General features: G+C 39.6%; 1 protein-coding gene across 5 annotated transcripts in view; it reads left to right on the top strand.

Moving 5' to 3' along the window:
• Nucleotides 1-19,945, top strand: part of XYLB (xylulokinase) — a 100,236-nt gene that overhangs the window by 69,982 nt on the left and 10,309 nt on the right. For 4 of the 5 annotated variants that reach the window (XM_030008658.2, XM_030008652.2, XM_030008655.2 and 1 more), the window contains 2 exons: nt 15,124-15,182; nt 19,061-19,148. In XM_030008658.2, the coding sequence (XP_029864518.1) occupies nt 15,124-15,182; nt 19,061-19,148 (147 nt within the window). The remainder of the gene's footprint in view (nt 1-15,123; nt 15,183-19,060; nt 19,149-19,945) is intronic. The other variant, XM_030008657.2, reaches the window with a different exon arrangement.

Consider the following 19,945-nt stretch of genomic DNA (forward strand, 5'->3'; position numbering starts at 1 on the left):
TCCAGTGCCTAAAGACAAAAGCATAATTACCACAAGAAGGTCATTTTTCTAAGCAAAGGACAGTTGTAAACTGCCTTTACCAGGAAAAAATCAGTATTTGTTGCATTGCATCATTGAATTATTCATCAAGATCAGACACTTTCTTGTTCAATTTACTTTGTCATTTTCTTCTAGCTTATTCTCAGCAGTTTGGATGAAAATATAACACAGTAGCACCTGCTTACAAGAGACATTCAATTCACTAGATATCTTGATTGGAAAGACATTTGCTGTGGTCCAAGCTAAAATCAAATACTCTTTGTCTTAATGGGATATTCATATTTTATGGACAAATAAGTAGAATTGGTGTTATGATATCTTTCTGTTAACCTGTTCTTATTATTTTAGTGAGTTATTTCAGGCCCTTAATTTAGACTAAACAAGATTTACTCATGGATCAGATCCTGCATCTTTTCTTCTGTTCTATCCAGCCTCTGTTGAAACAAGTAAGTGTTTTCCCAGCAGTAAGATTTGATTGTCTAGAAAGGTGTAAACATTCCTTTTTCTGAAATTGCTTCATGTATATAGGTGAAAATAACACTCTCTTAGGAAATTCTAGGCATGGTTAGATTGTTTCAAGACGCTAGTCAGAGTACTGAAATGAGTAAATAATAATTTCTCTGTCACTTCACAACCTTTTCTTCTTATACACAAGTATGTAGAGAAACTCAGGTACACAAGGAGATCAGAATCTGCCCCCATATGTTCCTCTCACCATGATCCCTTTTTTCTCGTTTGTTGCTTTCCCCCATAATTTACTTCGTTTGCATATTTTAGTGTTTCATACCATGGTGCCTGAGTCAATTTTCTTTTGAATAATTAAACAGGTACATGCCCTTGGAAAGTCATTGCACCCTTTATTGCCACTTAATGTGTTAACTGTGAGGAACTGGGAAAAGATGTTGTGCATTTTTGTTGACTGCTGTTTTATGCAAGGATTGAATATCATGTAGAGAATGGGACTCGGAGAATATGCTGTATTTTGGTGTATGTGGTGAACCACATCTCAGGTACCCAGACTGGAAAACCTTGTCCTTTTGCCATTTCAAAGGAAGATGTGAGCAGCCTATTACTTTAAAAAAAAAAAAAAAAAATTGATTGATAGTAGCTATTCAGTGGTGTCCTGTTCTTAGATGGGGCTGGGTTTTAGGTAGCGTAAGGTTTTAAAATTTAAAGAAAAGTATCAGTCATTTGTCCTCTGTGCTGTGGGTTTGGGAGAAGGGGAAGAGAGAGACGATGGACAGGAGGAGTTTTGCAGCTTTTTAATAAAGGTAGCTGAGACTTCTGGGGAGGGCTGGCAGAGTCAGACGGGAGATTGGGGTGGGTAACATGCTCCGAGCTGCTCTGGGGATGGCTGGGTTAACAGGGAAGTTTTTGTAAGCAGTGGAGAGCTCCAGGTTCTCATTAAAATCCCGAGCCAGGTGAGCTTGAGCGTAGCTGTACTACAGATGCAGCTCTAGCGGCGATATTATGGGGCTTTGTTAAAATTGTGCTGGCTTGCGTAACTGACTCGCTGTTTCCATTGTACGAACAGTGAGCACACACCAGGGTAGGCCAATGACAAAACGTGATTTGCTAAATTGCATTTTATTTTACTGTTGTCTGGTAGTCATGCTTTACTTTCCCCCCTCCTTTTGCTAGTGAATACTCTTAATTGCAAACACATTTCAGTGTCTTTGGTCAGTCTAAATGACATTAAAATGTCGGTTTGCCTTCATTGCTCATTCAAGCCCTACTCTTTGCAATTAGGATGCTACTAGGAATTTATATTGATTTCTAGGTGGGTGTTTTCCTTAGGATAGGACATATCTCTGCTTAAATGTTACAAAATAAACCAAGGCAGTTTGTGTTCTTTAATGCCAACAAATAGGTTGTTGGGATTGTGCGACTCGTTACTCAGCATGCAGCGAGTGCCGGGGAGAGATCCTGGCTGATCCCTGCGGCCAAGGCAGCTGCCTGACTCCAGCTCCGTGGCAGGGAGGTGAAGTCTCTGCTCCAACGGTCGAAGGCAGAGAATTCCTTTAAAAAGCCAAACCGCTGCTCGGTCAAGCTTGAGGAGGAGGTGCAGGCTGGAGCTTACGCTTTTGATGTTTGAGTTGATTAATAAATGTAGAAGTAGAAGGGAAAGGTTATGACGGGGTGGTTTTGGATTCAGTGCAATCGATAGCGATTTATTCAGAGAAAAGGGACTCCGCCCATCGATACGGTTCTCTTCTCTTGGCCTTTGGAAGAGCTTACCACAGAATTGCCCAGCTGTGATTAAAATTTCCCTGTGCCAGCGTGGCTGATGTGTTCAGCCAAATGCTAAATGAAATGCATCCAGTTTGGGGGTTCGTCAGTGGGAGAAAACGTGGGCAGTATGACAGCAGTTTGTAAAAGACTAGCCTCTAGAATTGAAGAGATTAACATCTCGGGGAAGGCTACAGGCGCAAAGCATACCTAAATAATGATCGTTGGTTAAAAGGCATCAGTGCCTTGGAGATAAAGACTGTTATAGATTGTAAAAGAGATTATTAAAATCCCTCAAATCAGACAGTGTTAATGATGCAGATCGTGAAATGTGTGGTGACTGAGATTTAAATGTGTGTTTTGATATGGATTGTATGATCGCTCATCAAAAGCTTCAGACCTGTTGTTTTTTAAAGAGTGTTTTCTTTACTATCTGAATCAAATATGTCAGCTCTGCAATCTGTGGCAGGTTAATTGAAATGCAGTGAGAGTGCAAAATCTGAATCAAGCATGAGGTTGGCAAACTTTGTTCATCCTTTGATTTATGCAGATCTCTAAAAGTAACCGCTTAGCTTGAGAACCGTTGATGAAATTAGTGGGATTTTCCATCCTTCCTTAGGTAGGAAGGATTTGGGCCGTATGGAGTCTAAAGGAACAATTGCAAAGATGTCATATTTGACTGGACTGAGTGAATGTATAGCAGGAGCTTGAGGAGCATCTTATTATAGTAGTATTGTAGATCTTTTCAGTGTCCAGTGATGGACTTCATCTCACTTGAGTGAAATTCCACAAGTGGCATGCTGAAAATACCCCAAGGTAGTTTTTGCTGTCTCCCTTTTCCTCATAAACTGTTACTTAATTTTATGTGAATGAATTTGGTGACATTTAATGCACCTTAAAGGGAAGAATTTATAATGCTAGGTAAAGCAAAGGGTATTTCAGGTTCATTCTCTGTGAGCTGTTCTTGCTGTTCTGCCAAATCCATGTGCACCTCTGCCCGTGCCACACCGTGCCAGAGTTTCTAATTGGCCTCTTGCCTTGAGATAAATGGTATCTTCAGAGACCGTCAGCAGAAAAAAAAAAAAAACCAAACCACCAAACATGAATTTGTAAAAGCCTTTGAACTACAGGGTGAGGGGTTGAAGACATTCTTTCCTTCTTCTTAGCTGGACCTTTGGTTCCCATTGCAGTGGTCTCTTGGCAGCTTTAACTTTTATTGATTGTATGGGAACATGATGGCAGCTAAGGATGGTTCAGGTACTAGGATGACCCTCCAGGTCCGTGTACCCACACCCCAGCTGGAGGGGACTGTGATAAGGGCAGGCACTAAAAAAAATCCCCTTTGCCATCAGAAAATCTCCCTGCTTTCCAGTGGCATGAAGTTATTAGGGTGTTTGGGAGTGAGTGTTTGTACTAAGGGGTTGTATTGTTCAGTACCCAACAGTGTACCCTTCCTAGGTCTAATATTTCATTTAAAAGCAATTTGCCTGAATGAAATAAAATATGCATGATGGGTGAACACAGATGAGCTCTGTTAATGTATTCTAATTAACTTGCTAAAAATATTTTAAAATCTTAATAAGCTTAAAGAGAATTTCTGATGATCAGATGCAATGTTAATGAGCATGGTATAAAAACATAAGAAGGTAACGTAGATAGCTGATTGGCAGTTGCAGTGCTGTCTGTATAGCTAACATTTTTCTTGTGCAAAAGAAAGATCTTTGGGTTACATTTTAGCTTTTGTCTGTAGCTAATTTCTCAAGACCTGTTTCTAGAAAGCTTAATGAACAAAATATAAAAAAAAATAATTTACCTGTTTGATTTGGGGTGGAGTGGGGATTTTATTGCTTAATTATGCCTTAGAAAAACATGCTAAGGACATTATAATAAAGTATCTGTGTTCTTTGTGTGTGTGGGAGAATGACTCTTTTCCTTTTATATATGCCATAAATCTCAGATTGTAGTTCTTTTTCTCTCCAGGCTATTAGGTTTCTGCAGACTGTATTTCATTCCTTAGCACCTATAGTTGCTTGGCAACAGCATCCGATTTACATGAACCCAGCCCCGTGAATGAATAGTTACCTGGAACCTTTCTGTGCAGAAACCCCAAGAAACGTAGCGGTTCTCCCATTCAGTATGACAATTATTAGGAAATATTAATTGCTTCTCTCTATTCATCTTTCTGTAGCCTTTATTTTTCAGTTAAAGGGGAAAAAAATGTATTCTCTGTTTAGTTCTAGCCTGCCAGTGGTCACAAAATTAATTTTTAAATAATCCACTTGGAAAGCAGGAGGTTTATTGATAACAGAAGACTTTAGTAGTGCTCAGAGCCTCAACTGGTACAAGCGATCCCCAGTGCTGTATTCTCTAGGTACAGAAAGAAAGAGGTTCAGACGAGTGAAGTAACCTACCGCAGTCACATATAGGTCAGTGTGGTTTTTTTTTTCTGCTAGTAAGTTTGGTATAGTTTTTAGGGAGAAAAAGGAGCAAATGTTTCTTACTCAATAGATCTGCTTCCCCTCTCGGCATATGGAACTTTGTTGAACAAACAAAATAAACAGATTTTCTGCTACTTCAGCCTAGAGTTTTGCAAGTAGGTATACCCTCCTATCAATTAATTTTATTCTTGTGAAGTACTTTACAACCTGTAGGTTATTTCTATTGAGAGGAGTAGGAGGTATTAAAAGGAAAAAACAAGAAGAAAAATTCTTCACCAGCACCAAACACAAAACAGTCTTACAGGACTAGGAGAAGAAGAGCTCCAGGCAATATTTGTGGACGCCAAAATAATTGTAATGATTCTTTTGAAAAATCTTGTAAAGAAAACACCCAAATTACCTTGTTTTGTAAGTTCTTTTCTGTTTTTCAGCTGGCTTATCCTTTGCAAAAATAAAATGATAACTTGGGCCTTGACTTTTTTCTGTTGCGTTTCTAGAGGCCTTTGTTAACGTTGTTGGTAAGATGCAAAGACCGGTGCTCAGGGAAGCAGAGTAGTCCTGAGATCTGGTAGAGACCTGGTTTGGAAATCTAGATCCCAAACTGATTTTTCCCCAAGTTTGTGGTGGTTTGGGTTTTTCTAAAGTCAAAATACCTGGTAGGATGTTCTTTCCTCTCTTCACTCAAGTGGCATTCAAGGTCAGGTCATTGCACCCTGTACCTTTTAATTATATCCTGTGGCTTTAGGTAATGCTGAACTTGCAGCTGATTATTATTATATTTTTCTCCTGTGGACATGTCTTGCTACTGATGCACAGACTCTGCAGATTAACTAATGCAGAATCGAATGCATTTGTGATCTAAGTAATGAAGAGGCCTTTGTTCTATTCTTGGTTGTTCTACTGATTTTGTGCGACCTTGGGCAGCTCATTTATCTCCTTGCTTGCTTTTCTCATTTTAACCTTCGATGGATGGTGTTATATGTTGATTTGCCAATATAATTTTCTATTTCCCTTAGAAGATTTGCAAGGCTGAATATTGCTGTATATGAGGGCAAATAGTTTTTAAAAATGAAACAATGATGTTTTTTGTGTTTCTAAATAACTCAGTAGCAAGCATTATTTACTGATGTGCGATCTCTAAAGCCACATGTGGTAATTATACACATCAGAGTTGTGATAGGCATGGGAGGGTGTATATTTTGCTGAGTTTCAATCACAAATTTCTCATGTGTCAGAATATTTTGAGGAAATACTGAGCTGTGCTGCAATGCTAGCGACAGAGCACATGAAAAAATTAATTTTCTTTTTTTTTTAGTCAGTGGAAAATGCCTAAGGTAGCAGTGACTTTTTTTTTTTTTTTTTTTTTTTTTTTAAAAAACCTATTTCTGGGAACATCTTGCGTGCTCCTGACTTTGAGGGAATGTTTCACCTCCAGTCCTGCGAACTGAGCAGCAGGTATTGGAAGTTTGCATTTCCAGGGCTCCCAGAGGCTCAGCGCAGAACCCTCCTGAGCTCTGGGGCTTCCCGCGACAGGGACCGTGGGACAGCTGACCTCCAACCACAGGACTCCGCAGAGCATATGTCTGTTGGAGCTACAGACCTTCAAAGCCGAAACATTCTCCCAAGAAGCCAGGCAGTTTTCTAGTGCAAGGTTCTCTGTGATTTATCAGGGGTTTTTATAAACTGGCACTTTCCTACTAAACGTTTGGATAGGCAAACTGACAACGTGCAGTGTCAGGTACTTCTAGGGTAGATATTTTTAATGCTCTTACCAATCTTGCTCTTTTGTGATAGTGGTTTCAGTGGTGAAGACATTTCTGCTAGGCAGTGGCAGTATACCAGTAGCACTAAGCATCAGTGGTTTGTGGTCTTGAAATTATGCCTTTTAATGAGTACCAGAAATTAATATCCTTAGCATATCAAAAAGAAAGACAAGTTGCAATTTAATTGTGGTCTGTAAGTGCCAACATGTGAAGGGGAAACCCAATTCTATAGTAATGTTTTAACTGGAAGGCTTAAGCCACAAAGATCAAGTGACTAGAAGTTTGAAGAGTAAAAATCTGAATTATGGGAAAAGTGCAAATATTTAACTTTAAAGGTATCAAACATGAAAACAGCCAGTAGACACAGTAAATTCTCTGTCACTTTGAGTCCTTCAACAGAGGTTCTGTGTCGTCTTCAGGTTACTGTAGAATACTCTGTGAATACAGAGCTGAGCTGGATGGTGGAATCACTGTATGAAAATTGTGTGATCTTGTTTAAGCAGATGGTCCACTCTGACCTCTTACATTTTTGGAGCTCTCTGTAGGTAGGTTATTAAATAGCTGGATGTGATGGCTAGATTTCAAATGCCCAGTTTGGATCACCTCTAGGTTTTGTTTTCAGACTTGTACCACCTGCTTCAGAATATTTTTTGAGAATCAGTTAATTTGTCACATTGGTTCCAGATTTCACGTTTATTTGCTGAACAACAGGAATTCTGAAGTGGAAGGTGAAGGTAGAGGTGTTGCCAAGAGTCTATGAATAATTGTGGAAGTATGGGGTAAATCAAAGCAGATTGTGCTTTGTTGTGTTAAGCCTTTAACTGGGGCCTTGGCTACTTTATGGATGTTTGGACAACTGCTGAATAGTTTTTGTGGTGATTAGTATTTTTTCCCAACTCACACTACTTTTAAGTTTCACAGTTCTTGCCATATCCAAACTTTGGGTAACAAAAGAGGAAAACTTTGAGTGGCTAAAAAATAAAAAATTAAACCTGATGTAAGTCAGTTCCATTCGTACGTGAACCCATTTTGCCTTACTAATTAATGAAATATATTACTTATTTTTTCTTTAAGGAATTAATTCAGAAGGAAGAATTTACACAAGTTAGAGACAGCAACGGTTTATTAAATTACTTCTGGTAATAATGTCTTCAGGAGAGGACTTTTCCCCAAATACATTTTCAGTCTTGACCAAACAGATTTAAGTGGTCCTTCTAATTTGTCTTCCATGTCTTTCCTTAAAAGCTTTCACAGAAATATTTTTCCAAAATATTCAGCCTATATCTACAAAAACTTTTGGTCTGAATCTGCTGCTTTTTTCCCCCCTTGCTGTAAACTCTAGTGCCGAGTTGTGGATTTTTTTTTTTTTTTTTTTTTTAATACATCACCATTGGAATTTATCCCAGGCTTCATCAAAATATTCTGTCAAATAGAGATCTGTGTCTCAAAAAAAAAAAAAAAAAAAAAAAAAAAAAAAAAAAAAAAATCACAGCAAATTGATAAGCAATTGCAGCTTTGCAGTATTTCTACAAGAAGTGCAAATATTTCAGAGGTCTTGTTGCGAGCATGTCAGTGTATATGGTATAACAGTGTTATGACTATTGATCTGCTTGTTCCCAAATAAGTCTTTACCATTCATGTACCAAAGTTTTCCCTGCTGTATAACTGCTGAAGTCAATGAAGTTGAATCATCAGTGGGGTTGTATCTTGAGTAGATTTTGTTTCCTATAGTACATCTTAGGCTGTGTGTATTTTGTGGGTGATCTGCAATAATTTAAGGTGCTGTTAAGAGAAAATTTATATACATGTTTTTCTATGTGGTTTTTTTTTTTTTCTGAAATCCATCAAAAAGGGGATGGTTCTAAGTCAATGTTAAAATTTAAATTCATATCTGAAGTGAGCTAGACTAATAGGATTTTCAGAGTTAGGTGGTTTGGTGTCTTTAAGCTTCAGGTTGTGAAATACAAAGTTTTGTTTTTATTGAAGTAAGGTCTTAGGAAAGCCAAGTTTGGCATCCTCATGAAGAACAGTTTCTGGTATTAGAAGTTGCTTGAGAACATAAAGTGACCTAGACTATCAGTAGCATGTAAGTCTTGACTATGGATATCATTCCTACTCTGTTTTACTTCGGTGTGTGCACATCTACTCATTTTAGTGATATTATTGTAGAATGGTTTGGGTTGGAAGGGACCTTAAAGATCATCTAGTTCCAACCCCCTGCCATGGGCAGGGACACCTTCCACTAGACCAGGTTGCTCAAAGCCCCATCCAACCTGACCTTGAACACTGCCAGGGATGGGGCATCCACAGCCGCTCTGGGCAACCTCTTCCAGTGCCTCACCACCCTCACAGTGAAGAACTTCTTCCTTACATCTAATCTAAATCTACCCTCTTTCAGTTTAAAGCCATTACCCTTTGTCCTGTCACTACATGCCCTTGTGAAAAGGGGCATGCCTTACAGCAGTGTGAGCAAGAAGAATCATGCCTGTTCTCTACATCATTGTAGAGACTTTATCTATGTACGTAGCATAAATGTTGAGAGTATTAGCCATATTTGTCATTGCTGCTGAGAAAATCAAGGCTTTTTTTCCCCTGTTGAATTACAGCTGGTATGATAGTAGCTGTAGCCTTAGAGGCTGATGATCAATTCTATCCTTAAAAGTTGTGTTTCTTCCTCAGGCACTGCATTTAAAAAATAAGAATAAATTCTATGTCTGGAAAATTTCTGACACACATTTGAGCAATTGAAACCCGTAGTGAAATTAAAGCGTGTTACAAAATACAAAAACTTCTTTCCTTATAAGTAAGAAAACAGCCAACCTATATGGCAAATATGGCTTGCTTTTCTCTGTAATAAATTAGCTGATGCTTCAAAGTGAAAGTCAGAAACACTTCTAAAAATAGGTTTTGAATAGCTTTTATGAATTACTGTATTGTTTTTAGAATTGTAAAGGTGGCTGAATTTGTTTGAATATTTGGCTTCAAGCTTGTAATTTATTCACTTGGGCAGTTGTATTGGTCTAAATTAAAAAAAAAAAAAAAGGAAAAGGAAAAAAAGAGTGTGTTCCAGTTTACATTACTTTTTCCTCAATCAGGTAGATACTGTTTAATATGCTGAAGGCTCATTTGTGGCAGTCTTTTTTTCTCTGCTGTGAAATACTTGCAGATGTCAGAAGTGATGCAGCACAATGAGGTAGAGAAATAAGTGCCTTTGGACCCAGTCCTAGAGCTCACAGGCACATAAAGGGCGCTCAGTACCTTGTACATTTTCATATTTTAAAGGATATAGACAAGAGAAACCTTTTACCATAGTGGGAGTTTAATTTCACAGTCTTTATATGAATAAGAAAGATTAGCATGAATTTTGGAAGAGTTAATATGCAAGGAGGATGATTTTGGAACATTTGTTTTATAAATGGGACAAAATAATCATATATTTTCAATTTGTTTTTCTTCAATGAAAAGCTAGAAAATACTTTTTTTTAAAATTATAGTGTTTGGAGTTAATCAGAGAAATAAAGGAGGGGCTGATACTTTTCTTCCTTGCAAATTGTAAATTGTAGTTATTCGCAATCATGCTTATAGCTGGCGTGGGTTCATGTGCATAATCAGCTGCTTTTTGAATGCATGTTCTATTGTTCTGTTTTATTTATGGATTCAGTTGTGATGAGAAAGATGTTATGAAGTTGTTTGGGTGAAGCCTTGGAAATGTCTTTTAGGAGTTTTGAAAGTCAGCGAGTGCCTGGAGTTTGGGGTACAAACCGAGGCTGTGTGCACCTCTGGAAATTTAGATGGGAAAGTTAAAGAGTTTTCAGCCTCAAAATGGAAGGTCAAATTCTGCTTTTGGACTTTGCGGCACATGAGCCAGCAAAATTCTGGACTGGCGTAGGCACATTGTTACCGTCCAGTTGAAATATAACCAGATCCAAAAGCCCTGAGGTCAGGAGTCATCCCATTGATTTCAGCGTCCAGACCCGTTAGCAGTCTGATCTGACCCCGCTCCTGGTGGAACAGGAGGCTGAATTTCTACTTCCAGTCTCCTTGCACAAATGATGTGGCAGCAGACTTTTGGTGCTAATTATCAGCACTAACCCACTGATTGATGTGAGTTTGCTTATGTGATTATTTTTTCTTAATAGCTGCGGTTATGTGCCAAGACCATTAGAGGGGATGTCAGACTGCTCAGGAGAGACTCGCCGTGTGTTACTGGTTCCGCTGTGTCACTTGCTGAATCCACGTGGGCAATGCTCTTTGAGTCTGCACTTTCTAAAATCTTTGTTTTTCCCTCCACTTTTTGTCTTAATCTGCTTAAATTGCTTGCTTTTCTGGGAAGGCATCAGTTCTGTGCTTGTAAATATACAGTGATGCAGGACTTCATTCTTTTTGGGACCACTGACAATGGCTGAACGCAACTAACAGCAATTTCCCTCTCTTCTCAGTGACAGATTTTTTTTTCCCCCTATGTGCCATTCAATGAAAGCAATATTTTGGCTGAAACCCAAGAGCCAGGAGATGAACTTTGACATCACTCAGTTCTTGCTGGATGTCTGTGAAAGGCAGAATGGAGGTTGTTGTATGAGTAGTAAGATACATAGAGCGGGGTGACTTCTCAGCCTTGTGTGGGAAAGTGCCTTATGCTCAGTCTTCCCACATCAGTGAACTTCTTTACTTGGGTTTTCCCCTCCTCCTGTCCAGTGGTAATTATTGTTTTAACTGAATTTCGTTAGATCAGTTGCCACGTTCCACAGCAGATAATAGATCTGTAGAAGATGCGCATGTTGCAGGATGACACCATGCCATATGCAGCTGCAAACACTTTCTAGATAAGGTTAAAATTCTGTATTGGCGCTCTAAAAAATCATTAGTTTTTAAATAGGAAGGAAATAAACTGGTTGGTTAGGTACTATGCAGGGAGCTTTTAATTAAAAGATGTTTAAATCTGATTTCTCTCAAATGTCAAAGAATTGAATTAATGAATTATGTTTGCTAGGGTGGGTGGTTGGTTTGTTTTTTTTTTTTTTTAGTAACACTGTATTTAAGTTCTTTCTGTGCACTGCCGTAGGGGATAGATGGTAGCTCCTGACAGATTCAAACACAGCTGGCTGAGAACACTGCTAGTGATGGATGAATGATGTCTTTGTTAATGCCCCTGTATACATAAATGATGGGCTTGCTTTATTTATTTATAAGATGTATCCAATTACACATCTCAGAGCAAATGTCCACTGTTCAGTAAAGCACACAATATTGGCGTTAAAAAGACAATCCCTGAAATCAGTGATCAATGCATTTTCCTCACTCTCTGGAGAGAGACTGAAATAAGAGGTAAATCTAAAATTCAGCAAATTCAAGGAAGTTCTTTTGGGACCTACTCCTCATCTTTGAGAAGTGGCTGAAACTCAACCAGGGAAGCTGTTGTCTCTGCTCTGGCCTTACGCAGACCTGCCTCTGGAAACGATGCGCAGTGGGTTCGCGAAAATCACTCTCCCACGTGGTCTGGATGGACCAGTTGCACCAGTACAGCAGACCAGATTCTGTTGTCAGACAGCGATGGCTAGGGTTCACTAGGCTGTTACCTACTGGGATATGTTTTGGTGAAGCGAGCCATCTGTCATGGTTTAACCCCAGCCGGCAACTAAGCCCCACGCAGCCGCTCGCTCACTCCCCCCGTGGGATGGGGGAGAGGATTGGAAGGGTAGAAGTGAGAAAACTCATGGGCTGAGATAAAGACAGTTTAATAGGCAAAGCAAAAGCCGCGCACGCAAGCAAAGCAAACCAAGGAATTCATCCATCACTTCCCATGGGCAGGCAGGTGTTCAGCCATCTCCAGGACAGCAGGGCTCCAGCACGCCTAACGGGGACTTGGGAAGGCAAACTCCATCACTCCGAACGTCCCCCCTTCCTTCTTCTTCCCCCAGCTTTATATACTGGGCATGACGTCCTATGGTCTGGGATGTCCCTTGGGTCAATTGGGGTCAGCTCCCAGCTTCTTGTGCCCCCCCAGCGTCCTCGCTGGTGGGGTGGGGGGAGAAGCAGAAAAGCCCTTGACTCTGTGTAAGCACTGCTCAGCAGTAACTAAAACATCCCTGAATTATAAATGCTGTTTCCAGCATAAGTCCAAAACATAGCCCCATACCAGCTACTATGAAGAAAATTAACTCTATCCCAGCCAAAACCAGCACAGCATTTGAAGTGGAGGAGAATGAATGGTTTTGCCCTTCATGTAGCTTCAGCATAGGGTTTGGGGTTTTTTTACGGTGTATCTCTGTGTGTTTGTACTCACGAGCTGATCCAATTTAGAACTTGAGATGTCCAACCGACATAAGAAACTTCACAGTGTAAATTAAGTTAGTTTCTTTTATCAGGTAGGTTAACTATATACTGAAATAATTCTTAGTATTTTGCTATGAAAGAATTAGTCTGTATTAAGATGGGTGTACAAATAATCAGGGTGCTAAACACTTCCAGACTTGAGGTCTGTTTGCCCTCTTGGTAGTTATCTAACTCAACTCTTAGTAGCATACTCATGAGTGGTTTGCATCAAATAGCTAATGCACTGTAAATTCACCCCTACTTTTCTTATGGTAACTTATTTATATAGAAGTATCCTGAATTACAGTTATGGCATAAATTGATAACATAGCCAAAACATGAATCTTCTGACCTAGCAAGGAGTAAGTCTTCTGTCCAGCCCTCGATTCCTAATGCAAACATGTTATCTGTTAGAGGGGCATTGGAGTTGGCTAGAAGGCACAAATCAGCCCTGCCTGACCTATCAGTTACTGTGCTAGTGAAAGCAGACAGCAATATACGCTGACAGAGCTCCGAAGCATTTGAAAAGTTGTGGAGCAGAAGCCCTAAGACAGAGCTCCATGCAGATGGAAGAGTAAGAAGCAGTTGAGCTAAGATATGTTTGTGGTTTTCGCAGGGGTGGTTGCTGTTTGGCTTTACCGCTTTTATATTGTCCACCGTTCTTTGCTGATGGTGATAGCCTAGCAGTTTATTAAGCCCCTTTCCAGAGGCAGTGGGGAGCAAGCACGCCTTATTCTTTGGTTTTAGCTGCTGTGAAGTGTAGCAAACATGTTTGTTCTTCATTCTGTCTTGCTGGCTGTCTCTGAAATGTGGTGTTTTCATGTTGGTTATGGTGGTTCTGCAAGAATTCATATTTGCAACAAAGTTTAGCAAGACAGAATTGTGACTACTAGGCAAATCATTTAGAGTTCAGTTTGGTTTCTAGGAACAGAGGCTTACTAGTTATTTTTCACTGGTTTCTGTGCTATTATGTTGTTGTGATAATCTTGGCAGGGATCTGTCACTCTGTGTTGGTATAATTGAAACTTGTTTTCCCTGAGGAATCACTCTGCTGTTTGTTTTATTTGTTTACTGACATTGACAGAGATCCTAATGGCTTTTAAAACCCAATTTGTGCATCACTGAATATCCTCCAAAGAGGAAAATAAAATTAAATTTATCAGTAAAATAGGGTCCCCCATGCAGTGCTTTGTCTGGGTCTTAGTCTCCACCTGAGCACCTAGTTGTGGGTCTAGAAATGGCATGGTGAGCTGCATCTTCTCCTTATTTCTAATTCTGTCTTCGGGGCTTTTGTCATTAAGATACTTGAAAGGATAAATGACGGTAAGTTATTTAGGGCGTCAGTATAAGTTGGCCAACTTTGCCTTGTGAGAAATAAATTATCTTTAGCTTTTATTAATAAAAGGAGGTTAAGATAACAAAACAATAACCACAGAAGAATTCCCCTCTTGGGAGGGAATACATGATGGTATCACTTATTATTGTCATAAATCAGGGTAAGTAAGTGTTTAGATTTTTAAAATATATGATATCAAAGTATTTATGCATTTATTTTGTTTTAAGCCTTTGAAGAATTTCAGTGAGATCATTTGGACTACTCACATTCATAATGCCTTGCTGAATTGTGGTTATGGATAGAGGTATGGCTTGTTGCATGCCATGCTCCAGAGGAGCATGAACACAAATAAATGATGAGGCACAGGACAGACATCCAGGAATGTGAGAAGGAAGGGTGGGTTTCTTTAAGGACTAAAGAATGCAGGATAATTATTTTAACACTTATTTTAAAGCTGTGGATTTGCATTTGATGAAGATTCAGATTTTTTTTATTTTATTTAAGTGACTTAGACCATCTCTAATTACCTTTTGACACACTTCCTTGTCATTCAAGCATATAGGGATTGCCCAGGTTTTAGTAAACTCTGTGAACATCATGAGGAGATAAGTTTGGAAAAACCCAGCTGATTTTAAAGGTTATCTGTCAGTTTGTATATATACAGCTATGAGCCAAACCAATCTGACCTCAAACCAGAGCTGTAGTATAACAACACTCTGTCTTTCTTATTGTATATCCCTTTTGCAAATCTCCCTGACTTTGATAGCACTATAATAATAATAGATCTGCAATATTTATGTTGCCTCTTCTAAGAAAGTGTTCTAATGTGCCTTGGAAAGGTGGGTAATTAGTCTTATCTCCTTTTTTACAGAAGGGAAATTAGAGGTACAGAGAGAGAGCCCAGATCATCTGACTCCCACCTCCTTGTTCTCATTGCTTGGTTCAGTAGTGCAAATCTTCACAATACGCACTTTCAGTCTGATCTATATGTTGTATTGCATTGCAGTGCCCAGAACAAGGATTTTGGCTACTGGTGGCGCATCCCACAATAAAAAGATCTTACAGGTAAGTAGAAAATTAAATCCTTTGAACTGAACTTGCAGTTACATCTTCATTTTTATTTTGATTTGCTGAATCAAAATCACTGCAGCTGCACAGGAAGGTGTGGATATGGGATTGTGAATCTGCTGCAGGTCTTTGGGGCTTTTCTTCAGGTTTAGTGTGGAAACAGCCCAATGCTAATTTTGTATTGAACTTTAAAGGGTTTTTTTTACACTTGACTAGTTTTATGAATGTGTATCTGAAGCACTGGTGATTTCGAGGTCTCATCACTTACATCAAATCAATCAGCAAAGAAATCAAGAAGAGACTTGATACAATACCTGAGATTTTTGTAGTTCTTGTCATTCAGATCAAAGTTGGACCATGGATTTAAACTGGAGGGGGATTATGCTGGTGCTGAATACTCAAAAAAACCCCACCCCAAACAAACAAAACCCCCCATACAAACCCCCAAACCCTGACTTTGTTGTTCTGAGTATCTATTTCTTATTAGCTTTGTGTCATATACTGGGGGGAGGCTATGCTTCTGTATAGTCTGTCCTCCCTCTTCCCACCTTCCTCTTCTGCTGCTGTTGCTGCGCATCCAGCCTGGTTAAGATCCTTCATCCATCTTCTTGAGAAGAGAGTACTGTGTGCTCTCTGTTTCTGGCCATTGAGATTTGGCAAAACCTTACTCACAAACGGCGAGAGGCCTCTCACCTGGCTTTTGCTAGCACAGAACTAGACATCTGGATTGGGATTCATCTTGCCCGAATCCAGTCATCTGCGATGTGATGTCTGTATACGATCTGTCAATCCTGTAATAGTCAGGGGAGATCCAGTCAGTTACAGTGCAAAGGAAACCTGATGGTGTTTTAACTTATCAAACGTAGATGTTTCCCTACGGGCGAGCCAGAGCTTTCTGTACTCCACTGACTGTCTTGACAAGCTCCCCTTTGACTAGAGGCTCCGACACCGAGCCTGGAGGTAGACATTTACACCAAAAGGCACCTGTCTTAATCTTGGGCTAAAGTCCTGGCACTGAAGTTAGTCAAGGCAGGGTGAATTGTTTTCTGGAGATGCCAATCCCTTTCCATCAGCTAGAGAGAGTTTAGAGGCCAGCCTCAATGACGCACCATACTCTTTGACAATCGCAGTCATGAAACGAAGCTTGTCTGCCCTGCAAAATGTGAGCTGGAATAAATGGAGGTTGAAGAGCAAAGAGCAAAAAGCTCTGTCTCCTAAGGCATCTAAAATACATGTTTGGATAACCATTGGTTGTACAGCTGATTGGGACACAACAAATTTGGCATGTTTTGCCTGTAGATGTCACTTCTCTTCATATGCTTTGGTTATTTTGCTTAGGAACTTGACGTTGGAAAATTAACTGATAGGTTAATTGCTTAAAACATTGGTCCTTACTGGAGTAATTCTACTAAGAATACGTCAGGAAAGAGATTGGATTAATAGATGAGTTTGTTTTTAAAGCTGTATTTCCAATTGAGGTGCCAGGAGGATTTCCTTGCTGTGGAATGAAGGCAGAGAACTGAATGTTCTTATAACATGTAATTCTGCAACATACATGGCTGAAAAATTGTGGGGATGGGAGAGTGGTGGCTGTAGTGCTTGCTCTTCGTGTATAACAACACAGCTGCTTTTAAAACTCATTAGAAGTGTCTTAAAATAATATGATCAATACAGTGTCATCTACTTAATTCAATTGCTGGTTAATTGGATCCTCCTTTTTAATTTAATCAAAACCTCAGAAACCATATCAGTTCCATGAAGAATAACAGCTTCCACCCTTATCATGGTCAATTTTGGATAATTTGTTCCAGGGCTACAAAAGACTATCATTTAATTAATCAACATTCAGTAACTCCTATATTTTACACTGCAAAGGAGGCAACTTAGGAAAATCTGTTAAAAAAATATAGTAGGGCAGCTTTCTCCACAGTTCTGGGAAGCTTTTTATAACATACGTGGTGCTTGATTAATGACCACATGAAACACAGTGAAATATTTTTAACAGTAAAACCTCTAACAGTTTCTTTTAAAATTATTCATGAGAGAGACCACAGTTTCGAATGACTTACTAAATATATGAACTTTGAATAATTTTAATTTTATAATCATGTGGCACAAAAGGTAGTTATTATTTGTAGTATTACAGCACTTACTAGCATTCAGTATAAAGTAGAGCTGCATTATATAAGGCTCTGCAGAGATGAAAAAAAAAAAAAAAAAAAAGACCTCTGTTGTCCAAAGGAATGTACAATTCAAGCTTAAGACAAGAAATACCTATTACAGATGAGATGAAGAAGCAGATGGGGAAAGTGCTGAAACAATACGGTATTATTGGCTGGCAGGATGGGCAGTGGAACCAACACTCTGTGACCTTATCATTTCCAGAGGGCTTTTTAATAGATACTGTGATTAATTTTCCATTTGTCCTCTAGCATTGAAGCTCGTGTATTGCTCAATGCTTGCTTGCAAGCGAAGTTAGGCAATACTGACTTGGCGATCTTACCAGAAGAGTGTGTTTTAAGTGTATAACCTCAGGCTTTCATTGGATTCTAGTTAGCAACCAGGCACTTTTGTTTAAAATTACAAAAACTAGTGATTTTCAAAGGTTTTGATTTGCAGATTCCCCACAAACTTTTGGAGAAAGAGGCAAAATCCTTTAGAAATGTCATACTATTTTTTCCTATAGCATATATGGATTGAATTGCTTAGTCATCTTTTATGAAGCCCTGGGGCCCATCATCAGTAGGGCTGTAAATTACTGGATTGGGGTTGCAGATCACTAGTCCAAATGATTTGGATTCCTGGACACTCTGGCCTTATTTTAGACTCAATTGTATGGATGTAAATCGGGTGATACGCTGTTCCCTTTGGCAAAAGTAATAAAAGCAGCACAAGTTAAATCTGAGTTGTTACTTGCTTCTTGCGTTGCTCAGCCTGAGGGGCACCTGCAGTTCTAGAGGTGATGGAAACCAAAATGGAAAGGGTTTGTTGACAACGTTTTTGGAAAAGAGTTATTGAACCTCCTGTGTGCCTATCCAAACGTGTCTTCATTTTTCCCCTTCTGTATCTGTTTTCCTAAACCTACACTGTGGGGAAGAGCATGTGAGCTCAGTGAATGTGAGACGCCTGGTGTCAATTTCGATGTGGAGTGATGTGTGGTCGAAAAACTTTAATAACTGTTGGATACCATAACAAATTCTTTGCCTGTAAAATTTTCGGTGTATTGCTCAAGCCAAGTTGCGAAGTGTCTTGGTGTATCTTGATAGCTAAGGATCCCTTGAATACAGGAAAATTCCTGGTAAATGTAGAGACTGTGTAACCAGCTCCTCTGTCATTCTTCCTGGTAGCCCTAATATGATGGGAATGGTGGAGGTGAAGAAGACAGGCTTAGCAGGCCTTCATACTGCCAGAACTTTTATTTTATCAAAGTTGAGAACTAAGGAGCCACGACTGGTTTTTTTCTCCTTCCTTCCCACTTGGCTCAGCCATAAACACGATGGAAGAAAACAGGCACCAGTTGTGGGTTCCTGAGCAGATCTCCTTGCCCTGATGTAAGCCTTTGGCATAGGCTGATTGTGTAGGCTTATGAGGGAGATGATGCTTGAATCCAGACTCCTCTGAACTTGTAATAAAGAGATCTGAGGAGAAATGGGACTTTGTTTCCTGGCTGCAGTTACCTCTCTAGCTCAGATTTACCAATACCCTGTTGTGTGCCAAGTTCAGAACTCATTGTTGCCTGCAGTGCTTCTTTCCATGGGTACCCAAATGCTTGGCTGGGCTGTATGGCAGCTATTTGTTTTCCTAAGCAGTGGTAGGGGATTGCTTATCACTCGTCTTTCATGGACATGCGTAACCGATGCTTTGATACTCCTCAGGTCCTGTCTGATGTGTTCAACGCACCAGTGTACACTATCGATACCGCCAACTCTGCTTGTTTAGGAAGTGCTTACAGAGCAATTCACGGTAAGGCTGTAAGGAGATACTTCTGAGTGGTCTGGGCATTTAATTTCAGTTGGTTAATACTTGGAATTAACATTACTGAAAATGAGGGGAGAATAAAGCTGTGTGGATCTGACTGGAAGGTCACTCAGGTCAAAGAGGCTTTTTTGCTCTTAGTACGCTTGCATCAGGCCCAAGAATAACATTTACATTATAATTCAAGTCTGGTGGCTTCTTCTCAACCAAGGGATGGGGCCTGGAAACTGTTGCTACTGTCAGGGGAAGGTCTAGGACCTTAATGTGTTGAGTTGCTACCTCCATGTGCTGCTCTTGTAAGAATACACCCAACTGAAGGTGCTGGTACAGCTTGCTGCCCCGGTTTGTGGACCAGGCTGTAAACTGGATTGCTGAAATGGTCAAACCAAACAAAAGATCAATCCTAGCAAAGAAGATCAGAGAGAGCAGGGACAACTGGACCAGTAATACTGTTGGCTAAGTAAATGTTATTAAAGCTGTATGTATCTTCTAGCTTTTAAATGTCTGGGTGAAGGCTATGCAAGGTGTCCTGGGCTCCATGCTCGAGTATGCACTTTCTCTTGTAAAAGCATAAATCTTGGGATACTCTTAGGTTGACCAGTCATTTTGCTTGTTGTACTACATCCTCACTGTAATGCAACAGTCCGAGTCCCAGATTTAAAGTGTTAATTAACTCATATCTATTAATGCATGCAGGTGTATGTTAAGGATGGTTGTCCTGGGTTTGGCTGGGATAGAGTTAATTTTCTTTCTAGTAGCTGGTATGATGTTGTGTTTTAGATTTA

Source organism: Aquila chrysaetos, chromosome 3, assembly GCF_900496995.4.
Source record: "Aquila chrysaetos chrysaetos chromosome 3, bAquChr1.4, whole genome shotgun sequence".
NCBI lineage: Eukaryota > Metazoa > Chordata > Aves > Accipitriformes > Accipitridae > Aquila > Aquila chrysaetos.